The sequence below is a fragment of the Penicillium samsonianum genome (assembly GCF_028829775.1).
Source record: "Penicillium samsonianum strain IBT 33392 chromosome Unknown utg000002l_segment0_segment0, whole genome shotgun sequence".
Classification (NCBI taxonomy): domain Eukaryota; kingdom Fungi; phylum Ascomycota; class Eurotiomycetes; order Eurotiales; family Aspergillaceae; genus Penicillium; species Penicillium samsonianum.
Window position 1 is genome coordinate 2742229 of NW_026643260.1, and position 12158 is coordinate 2754386.

General features: G+C 51.0%; 6 protein-coding genes across 6 annotated transcripts; 4 read left to right on the forward strand and 2 right to left on the reverse strand.

Annotated features, from left to right (window-relative positions):
* Nucleotides 1–809: 809 nt before the first annotated feature.
* N7471_002892 (uncharacterized protein) lies at nucleotides 810–2568 on the forward strand (the record flags this gene model as incomplete). Its single annotated transcript, XM_057275612.1, has 3 exons — nucleotides 810–1465; nucleotides 1532–2413; nucleotides 2492–2568. The coding sequence occupies 3 exons, from the start codon at nucleotides 810–812 to the stop codon at nucleotides 2526–2528; spliced, it is 1575 nt and encodes a 524-aa protein (XP_057140250.1). The 3' UTR covers nucleotides 2529–2568.
* Nucleotides 2569–2974: 406 nt separating this feature from the next.
* On the reverse strand, nucleotides 2975–4261 carry N7471_002893 (uncharacterized protein; the record flags this gene model as incomplete). The annotated part of the gene is made up of 1 exon (XM_057275613.1): nucleotides 2975–4261. One exon carries the CDS (start codon nucleotides 4259–4261, stop codon nucleotides 2975–2977), a length of 1287 nt encoding a protein of 428 aa, XP_057140251.1.
* A 473-nt stretch (nucleotides 4262–4734) lies between these two features.
* N7471_002894 (Mcm10/DnaG-type zinc finger protein) lies at nucleotides 4735–7047 on the forward strand (the record flags this gene model as incomplete). Its single annotated transcript, XM_057275614.1, has 1 exon — nucleotides 4735–7047. One exon carries the CDS (start codon nucleotides 4735–4737, stop codon nucleotides 7045–7047), a length of 2313 nt encoding a protein of 770 aa, XP_057140252.1.
* An 828-nt stretch (nucleotides 7048–7875) lies between these two features.
* On the reverse strand, nucleotides 7876–9318 carry N7471_002895 (uncharacterized protein; the record flags this gene model as incomplete). The annotated part of the gene is made up of 2 exons (XM_057275615.1): nucleotides 7876–8551; nucleotides 8606–9318. The coding sequence occupies 2 exons, from the start codon at nucleotides 9316–9318 to the stop codon at nucleotides 7876–7878; spliced, it is 1389 nt and encodes a 462-aa protein (XP_057140253.1).
* A 593-nt stretch (nucleotides 9319–9911) lies between these two features.
* Nucleotides 9912–10698, forward strand: N7471_002896 (DASH complex subunit DUO1; the record flags this gene model as incomplete). Its single annotated transcript, XM_057275616.1, has 2 exons — nucleotides 9912–10208; nucleotides 10264–10698. The coding sequence occupies 2 exons, from the start codon at nucleotides 9912–9914 to the stop codon at nucleotides 10696–10698; spliced, it is 732 nt and encodes a 243-aa protein (XP_057140254.1).
* A 213-nt stretch (nucleotides 10699–10911) lies between these two features.
* On the forward strand, nucleotides 10912–11664 carry N7471_002897 (DUF4870 domain-containing protein; the record flags this gene model as incomplete). Its single annotated transcript, XM_057275617.1, has 4 exons — nucleotides 10912–11234; nucleotides 11302–11344; nucleotides 11395–11497; nucleotides 11594–11664. 4 exons carry the CDS (start codon nucleotides 10912–10914, stop codon nucleotides 11662–11664), a joined length of 540 nt encoding a protein of 179 aa, XP_057140255.1.
* Between the last annotated feature and the right edge of the window lie 494 nt (nucleotides 11665–12158).

Genomic DNA, 12158 nt, shown 5'->3' on the forward strand with positions numbered 1-12158 from the left:
TCGGTCTCGCAGTTGGCTTTGGGTGACTAAAAGAATACCAGTGTTGATGAGTGCTTACTAGTGATGTGATGATTGTAGTATACCCCACAAGTATATATTGAAAGAAGTCATGAAGCAGACTTTCCCCTTTTGAAAAACTGGCTATGTATGTATGTAGCCACAGTGTATTTCCCCTATTTTCCCGGTTCTATCGGGCCGTAAATGGCACAATACCGATTTTCCAGGCCCACTATCGGGATCCCTCAATCCGATACACTCGGCTCGAAACTCCACCGTCCAGGAACATATCTATGTACATCTCGTAGAGGAAGGCCATTCTCTAGATATAAAGGGATGGCTGTAGGGCATAGGTATGCACCATTAAAGAGTCACAACAAGGAGGAGAGAGGAGAGAGATTCCATGAAGATATTACAACATATGTCTTATATAGTAGAGCATGCCGTCATAGCCCAATCCGGTAGAAAACCCCCGCGAGAGGAAAGCCAACCGACCAATCAGAAAGCGTGGAGTTATTGATGAATGGAGACTCTGGAGAGGGTTCCTGGCCACCTCCCCGCAAAGCAGCTGCACGCAGTCACCGAAATTCCCAAAACGGCAAAAATGGCCCTGTAACCCCACTGTACTATGTACCAATTTACCCGGGGAATCGGGGAATATGGGGACATCTATTTGAGAAATTACACACAAATTACCACTCTAGCTCTTTTACTTCTTCTACTCCTTCTACCTCTTCTGTTCCTTTCTTCCCCCTTTCCTATCATCCATTCCTTTCCTCACTTCCCCGCCTTCAACCTTCCCCTACCCCGCCATGTCACCCCAACTAGAGCTCGTGCCGCAAACAGAATCCATCGCGGAAGTCTACGCAACAGACGACGCCTCGCTGACTTCAGTTGCACCAGAGCACCAGCAGCGATGGACCAACCTCATTACCCAGTTCAATAAGACATATAACCACCGTCCAGATTTCGTGGCGCGCAGTCCCGGCCGCGTGAACATCATCGGCGAGCACATCGACTACTCACTGTACGATGTCCTGCCGACCGCCGTCAGCGTTGACGTGATTATGGCTGTCAAGGTGGTCCCCGCCAGCGCGGAGGACACCACTATCACGATCGCCAACGTCTCGCCGGAGAAATTCCCCACCCGCGAGTTCAGCGTGCCCCACGATAAGGACGTCGAGATCGACCCCAAGAAGCACGAGTGGGTGAATTATTTCCGCGCCGGCCTGTCGGGCGCCCTCAAGTTCCTGCGCAAGGAGAAGCCCGATGGCTCACTCGTTCCTGCCAGCATGCAGATCTTGGTCGACGGCAATGTGCCACCCGGTGGTGGTATCTCCAGCAGTGCTGCCTTTGTGTGCGCCAGTGCCCTGGCTGTCATGAAGGCCAACAACCACGACGTCTCTAAGCAGGATCTGTTGGATCTGGCTGTTGTCTCCGAGCGGGCTGTCGGCGTCTATTCCGGCGGGTGAGTTATCCTTCCTCAACAGACGAGAGAAGCCAACAAAAAGCTAACATCACTGCGTAACCATAGCATGGACCAAGCAGCGTCTATATTCTCCAAGCGCGGCTACCTGCTCTACACCCAATTCTTCCCTAAATTCCACGCCCGCCACGTCCCCATCCCCACATCCTCCGACGAAATCACCTTCCTGATGGCCCAGAGCTTCGTAACCTCCAACAAAGCCGACACCGCCCCTCGCCACTACAACCTGCGCGTAGCAGAATGCACCCTCGCAGCAGTGATCCTCGCCAAGCACCACGGCGTGACATTACCCAAGGACAACAGCTCCCTGGGCTACAGCCTGCGCAACTTCCACAACGAGCTAATGACCAAAGAAGGCCGTCTCCAAGATCCACTGGAGTACCAAATCGACTCCGTGATCCAAGCGACGATGGACCTGTTCACACAAGAAGAGGGGTACACGCGCGAGGAGATGGCGCAGCTTCTGAGCATCACCGTAGCCGAGCTAGAGTCGACCTTCCTGTCCGCATTCCCCGTGCAAGCGGAGCGATTCCAGCTCCGCCAGCGGGCGCTGCACTGTTTCAAGGAGGCGCGTCGCGTGCTCGATTTCAAGGCTTGTCTCAGCAAGGCTACCCAGCTGGACGAGAAGCGCATTCACTATCTCGGTCAGTTGCTTAATGAGTCCCAGGAATCGTGTGCTACGGCGTATGACTGCAGTGCGCCGGAGGTCGATGACATCTGTGCTATTGCGCGTCGTGCGGGTACTTGGGGTAGTCGCTTGACTGGTGCTGGGTGGGGTGGTTGCACTGTTCACATGTTGCCTCAGGGTAAGGTAGAGGCTGTTACTGCTGCGCTGAGGGATGAGTACTATCTTAAGAAGTTCCCGGATATCAGTAAGGAGAAGTTAGAGCAGGCTATGGTTATTAGCAAGCCGTCTAACGGGTCGTTCTTGTATGTTGTTCCCTTCCCCAACCCCTTTGATCGTTGGTATACTGTACACTGGATTATGGCTAATGTTTTTGGTTATAGGGTTACGGGGGCTGCTATTGACCAGATCCCTATTTGAATATTGCATAGCAGATCGAAGCAAAGCCCACTCGAATAGGGTTATGGATTATGATGAAATCCAAAATATAAAATAACATTCATCTTTCATGGATTATTCAATAAGTAGTATACATTGAAGCTGCACAAAGATGCGCCAGATTGGAGAAAGACACCCAGATCTCCTGGGTATCGGTGTCTTTCAGAGAGCCACTGTAATATGTACCTTCCAAGCAATCGCGTGGATTCGTTGGGATTGTGGACGAGGCGAGCCTCTCAACTCGACCTCACTTGCACTGGCAGTGCCTTGGGTGGCTCTGTCTGAGCAGGAGGCTCTGGGCTCCAGATTTACAGACAGAATCTTTCAACCATAGAACTTGCTGGTTGGATTCCTCCGAAGCCAGGCAATCAACTACCTGCACAACATATTGTTACGTTATAGTTCAGTGGGTTGTATCCCAGAAAACTTCAAGTCTTCTTCTTGGGTGGAGCCTTGGCGAAGAAAGAGCTCATTTTCTGCATCCCGCTCGTGTTGACCTTCTTCAGATTCTTAACTGCTTGGGATTCCGCAGCCTTGGACTTTTTCTCCTCCTCTTCTTTGCGGCGTTTCTTCTCGCCTCGTGTATCCTCTTCCTCGTCATCAAGGGCTCGTTTCCGAGTAAAGTTGGACATATCGCGTGATGCGAGAGCCTGGGCACGAAGGTCCACAATCTCCTTGAGACGGTCCTTCAGCGGCTTGAAATCGATCGGGCTCTCTGCGGAAGCGAGGATCTCGTCAAGTCTCAAGGCCATGGTTGCGGGCAGATATGACTCCTTCATGAAGGACAATGCAGTGGAAATTCGGAGGAGCCGAGTAATGTGATCCGAAGCTGTCGATTCTTCACTCAATGGCTGTGGCACCGGTGTCGATTCCCCTGCGGGTGTCGCAACCGACGGGGTCGCAGTTGTGTCCACAGTTGAGGGTGAATCCTGCCTCTCCTCGGATTTCGAAGCCGATTCCTGGCTCTCGTTTGATGGCTCCTGGCTAGTCGCAACATCTTCTCGTTTGACCGACATCAAGGGCGTGGCTAGCGCCTGACGAACAAAGCGTTCTTCCAGACTCACAGGAAGACCCCGATCCGCCATGCGTTCTGCCTTTGTGATCAACTCCTGGACAAGCTTCGTCTCATTGAACCGGAACATCTTCTCATCACCAGCCTCGACCACTTCACAGATAGCTTCCGCACGCGCTAGGAGGGAGCCTCGGAATTCATCATCATAAAGGACCTGGCGCAGATGCTTGGGCATATCGTCTTGGGAGTCGATTATATCGTCGAATGGCTGGAAAAGAGAACGGCCTGATTTCGAAGACGGTGCTAACAATGGAACCATGAAAAAGAGCGCATCGATCGGGGTTGCCACCAGGAACTCTGCCCTCTTCGTGATTGAGCCCTGCAGGGAGGGCTCGGGGTCCTCTTTATCTTCATCCAACGGGCTCGAGGTTTCGCGCGTGCGAGGGGTGAACAGAATACTGCGCGCCATATGCGCTGGCGGTGCAACAACCGTAAATTCGTATATACCGCGATCCGGGCAGAAGAAGTAGCGTGTTAGCTCTCCCGATTGGGGATCTGGCAGGGAGAGGAGTCGCGCATTGTCACTGGTAGAGGATGGGAGGATGAACGTTTTGCTTGGTTTCTCTGCCGCAACGAGAGTTTTAGTTTTAGTCTCGTCTTCAGACTTCTTCGCTTTTGACGCTGGGGCTGATCGAGTCCTCATTGTGTGATATTGATAGAAGTGAAGGTGAAGACCAGAAGATCATCGGAAACGGAAGGGGCTAAACTGGCAAGGGCAACCGCGACGCGGACGCGCCTTCCCGACCCAATCAGCCCTGTGCGCGATCCGTCATTTTCCCTTTGCATTAGCGAGTTTCAGCACCTTGTTATTGTATCCCTATTCTCTATTCTCTGCTCTCTATTATCATTTTGATCCCTTTCACATACTCTACATTCTACACTCTGTACTCTGCGCAAGGGCAAAGGGCGTGGGCCGCAAATGACGCTCCATGGTATATTCGGTCTCTGATTACGTCTGAATTCTCTCATTAATCGCCAGTAAGGTCCCCCCAATCGCTTTGGCTGATCGATGGCTAACTATTCTTCCCCGCAAAAGTGGTTGAACCTGCGTGGCCGCCCCAATCGCCCCGCGCGGCTCTCTTGAGTTCGCCAGCCGGACGACGAAAGTACCAAGACATGCAACGCACTCGAGAGAATCTGACATCGCCATTGAAGCGCTCAAGTACCACACCCAATCTCCGATCAAAAGCGAGTCAAATTGTGGACGAAGATGATGGGGAAGAGGAGGACGAAGAAACCCTGCAGCTTCAGCTAGCCGAGATCAAAGCGCGCTTGAAGTTGAAGAAACTCCAACAGAAGAATCGCGGAAGGTCTAGTTCCAATCTTGACGACGAAGATGTCCGACCAAATTCCGCAATCAGCGCTCTGCGAACAGAAGACCGTGGTGCAACGCCAAGAATCGCTAATGGAGGGAGGCAAAGAACGAGCAGCGATGGAATCCAGGTTCCGGCATCACCTACCAAGCGAGAACTGCCCCCCGCCGACCCAATATCGCCTCGGAGGTATGTCATGGGCATTGATAAGGGCTGGAAGGCCAATGATGTATCCTTGAAACGACCTCCAAGCTCAAGACCCGGTCCTCGACCAAGTAGTCATATGGGATTTCGAGACGGTGCTACACCGCGCTCTAATGACATATTCGGCTCGCGGCCCCAGACTTCCCCTTCATCAACGGGAGGCATCAACCGAATAAAAAGTTTCAGCGAGAGAATGGCGGAAGGCAGGGCGGCTGAGAAATCTCGGCTGGAGAGAGCAGAAAGGGTCCAGGCTAACCGCAGTTCGGCTTTTCAAGTCGACAAGTCGGAGATTGAGGCCTTCAAAGCTGCAGCTTCAGATACAAGGCATTCCCCTCCACCGTCAGTATCACGAGAGCGGCCCATGGAAAGCTTCAGCCGTGAGGATATTCTTCGATCTATTGGACAATCCCGCCCATCCGGTCTACAACGCAGTAATACAACTCCGAACGTTCGACGAACCGAGGGCAATGGTCACAACGAGAGACCGTCTCATCTACATAGGCGAACTCATACGGCAGAAGAAGAACCAAGTTCCTCTCACAAACTAGGCCAAACAGATGATGCTTTGGTGAAGGCCCCGGATTCTTCAAAATTCGAGTCCTACTCGTCGCTACATCTATCAAGCCGAGTTCTTCCGCATTCTTTCTTGAGCCGCACACTCGCAGAAAAGAGAGTTCTACGCATTCCTGATCTACTGAAAACCGTCAAGGCACCCGCATTCGAGCTCCCAGAGGACATCGATGGGGACTTTGTGGTATTTGGCATCGTTGCGTCCAAGTCCGACCCTAGGGACAAGAAAGCTTTGGGGAACACGTCGGCTAAAGATAAGGACCCTTATGATGATGGGCTTAACAACACGAACAGATATATGGCCATTACCCTGACCGATCTGAAATGGACTATTGACCTCTTCCTTTTTGACACTGCTTTCCCCCGTTATTACAAAATCTCGGAAGGGACTCTCGTCGCAATTCTGAACCCCACAATCATGCCTCCGCCAAAGCACAAGCTGGACACAAACAGATTTAGCCTGTCTTTGTCCTCATCAGATGACAAGGTCCTCGAAATTGGCAAGGCACGGGATATTGGGTTCTGCAAGGCTGTGAGAAAGGACGGAAAGACCTGCGAATCCTGGATAGATAGTCGAAAGACCGAGTTCTGTGACTTCCACGTTGATATCCAGATCCGACGCACTCAGGGCCAACGATCGGGAGTCAATGCTGACACGGGTATGCTTGGTCCTGGCGGTAAATCCGGCTCGCGTACCGGATTGTTTGGCCAAGGAGTGAAGCGAGGAGCTTCTTTCAAGCAAGGCATGAAACACGATGGCCCTCAGTATGACATGGGATCTCAATCGCTATACTACGTGGCGCCCTCCAGAAACCGCGGTGCTGGCCGTTCGTCATACAACCCTATGGGAGGCTCGGCGGCAAACCTGATTGATGCCCATGACGATCCCTTCATCGCCTCAGGTATGATGGGCCGCGGTATGGACAGCAAGGAGGAACGAATGCGCAGGCGTCTTGCGACCCAACAGCGAGAGCGTGACATAACACAAAAGCTAGTTTCGGGCCGTGTCGGTGGCGTGGGCGCCGAGTACCTTCGCACAAGGACCAGCAACGAGAGTCCAAACAAGGAAAAAGCACCAGGCACCCCCTTGCCCAAGAGCCCCACGACAACCAACGGCATGGATATGACCACCTTCGGCAAAGCCAAGAACGTCCGTTTAAGTCCAATGAAGCGTGCCCATGACAAGCCCCACGGTAGCGGGGTCAAGAAGACACGGTTCATCACTTCAAGGGGTATCAAGGAGGCTGGCCGGGAGAGCCTGGGTGCTCCGGCTGAGACCACGCCCAGTGGGAAACAGGCACTCTTGGATGATGACGACGACGATGACCTGGAGTTTATTTGACCCACTCAAATGCCCATATCCATTGTGTCACCACCTCAATCCTTGAGTTCTCGTTGAGGATAGGAATACTCATAACGCTGTAACGAATACAAAGCATGTCCCGGTTGCATTGGGCGGATTTCCTTTTTGTTGGATTTGTGAGGAGTAGAGCTAGATACAGCCCCTGTCATGAATCAATGTGATGATTAATGTATTTGTACCTCTGGACACTAACTTTCCTCTCACTAGTAGCGGCGATTAGGCCGGCTACTGCCGAAAGCTTGTTTTGACTACACCAACTAGCAGTGCTTCTTCAACAGAGAAACGAGCCTTTGTACGGATTTAATACTAGCCAGCTACAGGGAAAGATTTTCCAAATATCCTGAATTTCCATTGAGCCGGTCCGATTTACCATGATTCCTCCCGCTTCTGACGATGAAAAAAACGAAAAGCACACGCCGATACCAAAAAAAGAAAGAAAAGAAACAAGAGCGTAGATGAAAAGACAAGAGAAAACGCCGCTATTCCAGCCGAAGATGTTTTCATGAGGTATCCTTAGTATTCGCGATTCCCAAACCCATGCGCGCCATTGGAACAAAACGCAAAAAAACGAGAGAAACCCCAGCGGCCTGCGCAAATACAATATGGCCGTCGTGGAGAGAAACAAGGGCATTAGGAGAAGAAAGAAGAATACACTAACAAAAAGGTTGCGCCCAGGCGCAACAAACAAGAGATTGACACACTTAGCGCCAAGTCCGGCGCAACGCACAAATGAAAGAAAAGTGAAAAGTTTGGAAGCGCTGGAATAATGCAAAGTCGAGGTGAGAAAATATGATGCCCAAGTGAGACCTAGGAATCGGATGTAGATGGCTCAGCGGTTGAAGTCTCTCCAGAAGCTTCCGCGCGTAGGGCCTGTCGGGTGCGTGGTGCAGGGCTACCGCGGGCTTCGCGGAGGCGTTTCACACGGTCGGTGCGGGCTTCGACTTCCCGTGTCTTCCTGCTGACAGATGGCCAGTACTTCAGGAGGCTGCTGCCACTGCTCACAGAGAGACCCCGGGACCGACTCTGGTCATCGGTGGAAGCGCCGAAACCAAGGTCCTCAGAGAAAGAAGTGGGCTGGAAAGGTGACACATCGCCCACGATAGGGCGAGGGAAACGGAGGCCAGGACGTCCAACGGGGGCGGAGCGAACGACAGCTGAGTCCTCGGATTCAAAGGAGGGGGTAGCTGGATCTGGCAAGATGGGAGGAGTCAGACATTCCTGGTCTTCGTAAGCCGGAGTTGGAGACATTGGCTCGTGATCCTCGACATCGGTGACATCCTCCTCATCACCATCGGTAGGCTGAACGGCGGTAGAAAAGAGGAGACGAGGTTTGATTTCGCCACGTCTCAAGGGCTTCACGCTCTTAAGAATATCGGGGTTATCAGCTAGCAGGTCGGGGCGGTTGGCGAAGAGACCAAGGTCATCTTCATCCTCGCCCTCATCTTCCATGTCATCAAAGCGCTTGAATATTTTTTTCCCACGGCTAAGGTCCAAGTTAGGATATGTGAGTATGGTGGGTAAGAAAGACTTGACTTACTGAACATAATATGCTCCATCGTTGTGGCTGGTGGTTGAGCGAGTCGCAGGTCGTCCGACCGCTCTTACAGCCTTGGAAATGGAGGAATCAGTCGACAGTGGGCCGATCACAGGGATGCGATCACGTGAGTCTTCATGAATGGAGATTCCCAATTCTTGCCCTGCAGCTTCAATAGTGTACCCTGTCAAAGGCTCATCGACGAATATTGCTGGGGGTTCTGCGGCAAAATGTTTGGGGGTATCCATTTTTCTGCGCTTGGGGGTGGAAGTGGAAGGAAACAGAGAACGAGATGTAGAAGAATCAGAATTGATTACCTTCTTCTTCGAAGGAGTTTTAGCTGGGGTAGGTAAAGCCTGTTCTGCAGAGGATCGGGAGGTGTGGTGTGCAAAAGTGCGGGGAAGTGAAAGTTCCGAATCAAAGGGTGAAATTCGGGAGGCAGCAGTTCTGTGAGAGCGTGCAGCCTTTTTGGGCAAGGGTTTGGCGGTGCCAGGCGAAGAGGGTGAAAGAGTTCTTTTAGATGCTCCAGGTTTGGCAGATGCGCTTGGTTGACTTGGGGGCGGCGTGGTTTGGACAACCCTTGACGCTCGCTGACCTGCAAGTCTAGCGGAGTAACGTGTAGGGTAAGGTTCATAGTTGTCGTGCTTTGCCCCATGTCGCGGCGCTCTAGGTACGCGAAGCTCAGACGGTGATGGCGGCGGTGGTGTTGACGCCATGTTGACTTGAATCACGATTGAACAACCGCTCGATGGTTTGCGATCTTTTGAGTAAAGATATAAATGGTATATTAGTCACAGTCTATTCCCGGGCTTTTTTTGAATTTCGCGATCTTGATGAAGTGTCGAGGCGGAGCGTTGATTCAATCAAGGGCGTACCACGTCCGACTTGTGAGATGTCCGGCAACCAAAGAAGCACTCGGAGATATAAAAGTCCAAAAAGCGGTGTTAAACGTAAGCGTGCAGATATCCAATTGTCCGAGGCGACGAAATCAAAATAACGATAAGTTGGGGATGAATGAAGGGCGAAGTTGTTATGAAAGCCGATTGTCGCCCAGCCACCGGGTATCCTCACCGCCCGATAATTGCGGTGGCTGAAAACCCCGCGTCAACAATGTTGATTTCCTATTTCGATCTACCCCAATTGCCTGTTTCATTATCTTACGACCGTCGATCTTGTCGCTCATCAGCTGTCAATTGACCTTCAACAACTTCGTACGGCCACTTATTTTAGGACTAAGCCCATTTGGGTGTCCAGTCTATCAAGATTGCTTGTACATACTTCGGCTCATACTCTCTGCAAATTCAACATCATGGCTTTCCGTACCACGGCAGAAGAAATGGAGAGGCTTCAGCTATCCGATGATGACACAGAGGACCTCTGGAACTCCCCGTCCAAGAGAGTGCCCCACAAAAAGATCAACCCAAGAACCTCCGACGAGAAAACTACACCAGAACCTCGAGCTTCCCGTGATGGCGAGGATCCTCTCTTTAATCACCAGGAGGCCCGAGAGGCTGCTCTGCGGACAGAATTACAAGGAGTGCGGAATATCAATGAAGTCATAGAAGGGCTTCTGGGAAGTTTGGACTCCGCCAAAGGAAACATGGAGGTAATATATCCTTCTCATAATGCACGGTCAATAATTTGGCTAATCATCTGTATAGACAGTCTCACAAACTGTTACCTCGGCCTCGACACTCCTCAACACATGGACTCGCATTCTCTCCCAAACCGAGCATAATCAGCGATTGATCCTCAACCCCAACTGGAAAGGCGCTACTCAGGATGTGGTCGATATCGAGAACCAAGCGATTCAAAGACAGCAAGCGGCAGAAAGACGTGAACAGGCACTTCAGCAACAAAGAGAAGCAGCAGCGCGAAAAGCCGAGGAAATTGAAAAGCGACGCGCACAGGTCACTCGGGGTACTCGAGGCAGCCGCGGAACTACGAGAGGCACAGTTCGAAGCACTGGTTTAGGAAGAACGCCCAGTGTCAGCACAACCCGAACGGCAACACGGGGATCTACGACAACAACCCAACGGCCAGCTAGCGGGATAGCGCGAGGGAGTGGAATTTCTCGCGGTCGGGGGAAGGTCTAGATGAACTGGGCTAGTTTATGTATAATAAATATTTGCCTATGAAGATTAAACAGAATGATATGATACCCTTACTTTGATTTATTTTCGCCTGAGGCATCATATGGGCAGATACACGCGTCGCGATCTGATAACGATAAGGAGCTAGTTACCCCAAATAATTCCCCTGATCCCTGAAGATGATTCCGTCATTCACCTTTCCAGGTAGACAACATAATGAACTTCGCTCCGTATCAAGATCAATCACCGGAGATTGAGCGCGCCCTATCCCCTCCCCACCCAGACGGGCACCGAATATCCCCAATCCTCCGCTCACCGCGAGCCTCGGCCGACCTACCCTCCCCTAGTCACTTTGCTAGCGGGGGACATGGCAATACAGGATTTGGACGAGACGTAGAGGGTGGCCATGTGAGCCTAGGGGCTTTTGAGACAAGTCTTCCCATTCGCATGGATATCGAAGCCGCGCTGGCGTATCTGCTTCTGCCTCCCGCGGGGGGTGTATTCCTGCTACTAGCTGAACACAAGAGCGACTATGTGCGGTATGTGATGGACTTTGAACTACTCCCAGGTTCCTCAGAAGCCCAGTGTGCTGACTCTCTAACGTAGATTTCATGCTTGGCAATCGAGCATGTTATTTGCTACCATGTTTGTGAGTATTCCATCTTTCCTAATGTCGCATAAGCTCACATGCCAAACAAGATCATCCACCTACTGTTCTGCTGGTCGAGCTTTCTCTCCTGGACATTGTTTATCATCGATATTGTTTTAATCGGCTTCCTCAGCATGCATGCTTACCAAGATGGTGAGTCGTCCAGGGGTTTCTCTACGGGACCTGCCAATGCGGCTGAGCTGTTCGTTGGCTGGAAAAATAGACCTATACTAATTACATTATCTCTAGTTGATACTTTGGACCACTTTGAGGTCCCGTTTTTTGGCCATCTGGCTAACTCCTTTGTTGATGATGAATGAACATGAACCTTGTCTTTCTTTGGGAATTGCACGTACTTGAATTATTACCGCGAAGATGCATGTCTTTTCTTCATATACCCCTGTCTGTCAATACTTGCTAGCTTTCTTTGATTGCTGGACAGGCTATGCGTGGATGAATAATTCTCTTTTTGTTTACATAGCTTATTCTTTTGTAAATTTTAGACCTTCTAATGTCCTGAATCATTTTATCCAGCCGAAGCCAATATTTGCAAAATTATCATGGTAGGGAACTAAATATTTATGAATATGATGGTACTATTCATTGGTCATTATCTCAATCCATCATCTCCAAAGATATTGTGTACTAGTTGTCCCCGATCCAGATAGCCATAGAGCCATTGCTTCCCCTGAGATTTGCATGCCAAACCGATTGTCTATCAACTATATGGAGAAACGGGGGTTGAAGTTGTAGTGGCCTGAGTCGACTTGGGGGGAGGAATCATGTACTGCAGCCTCACATTGGAAGTATTTTG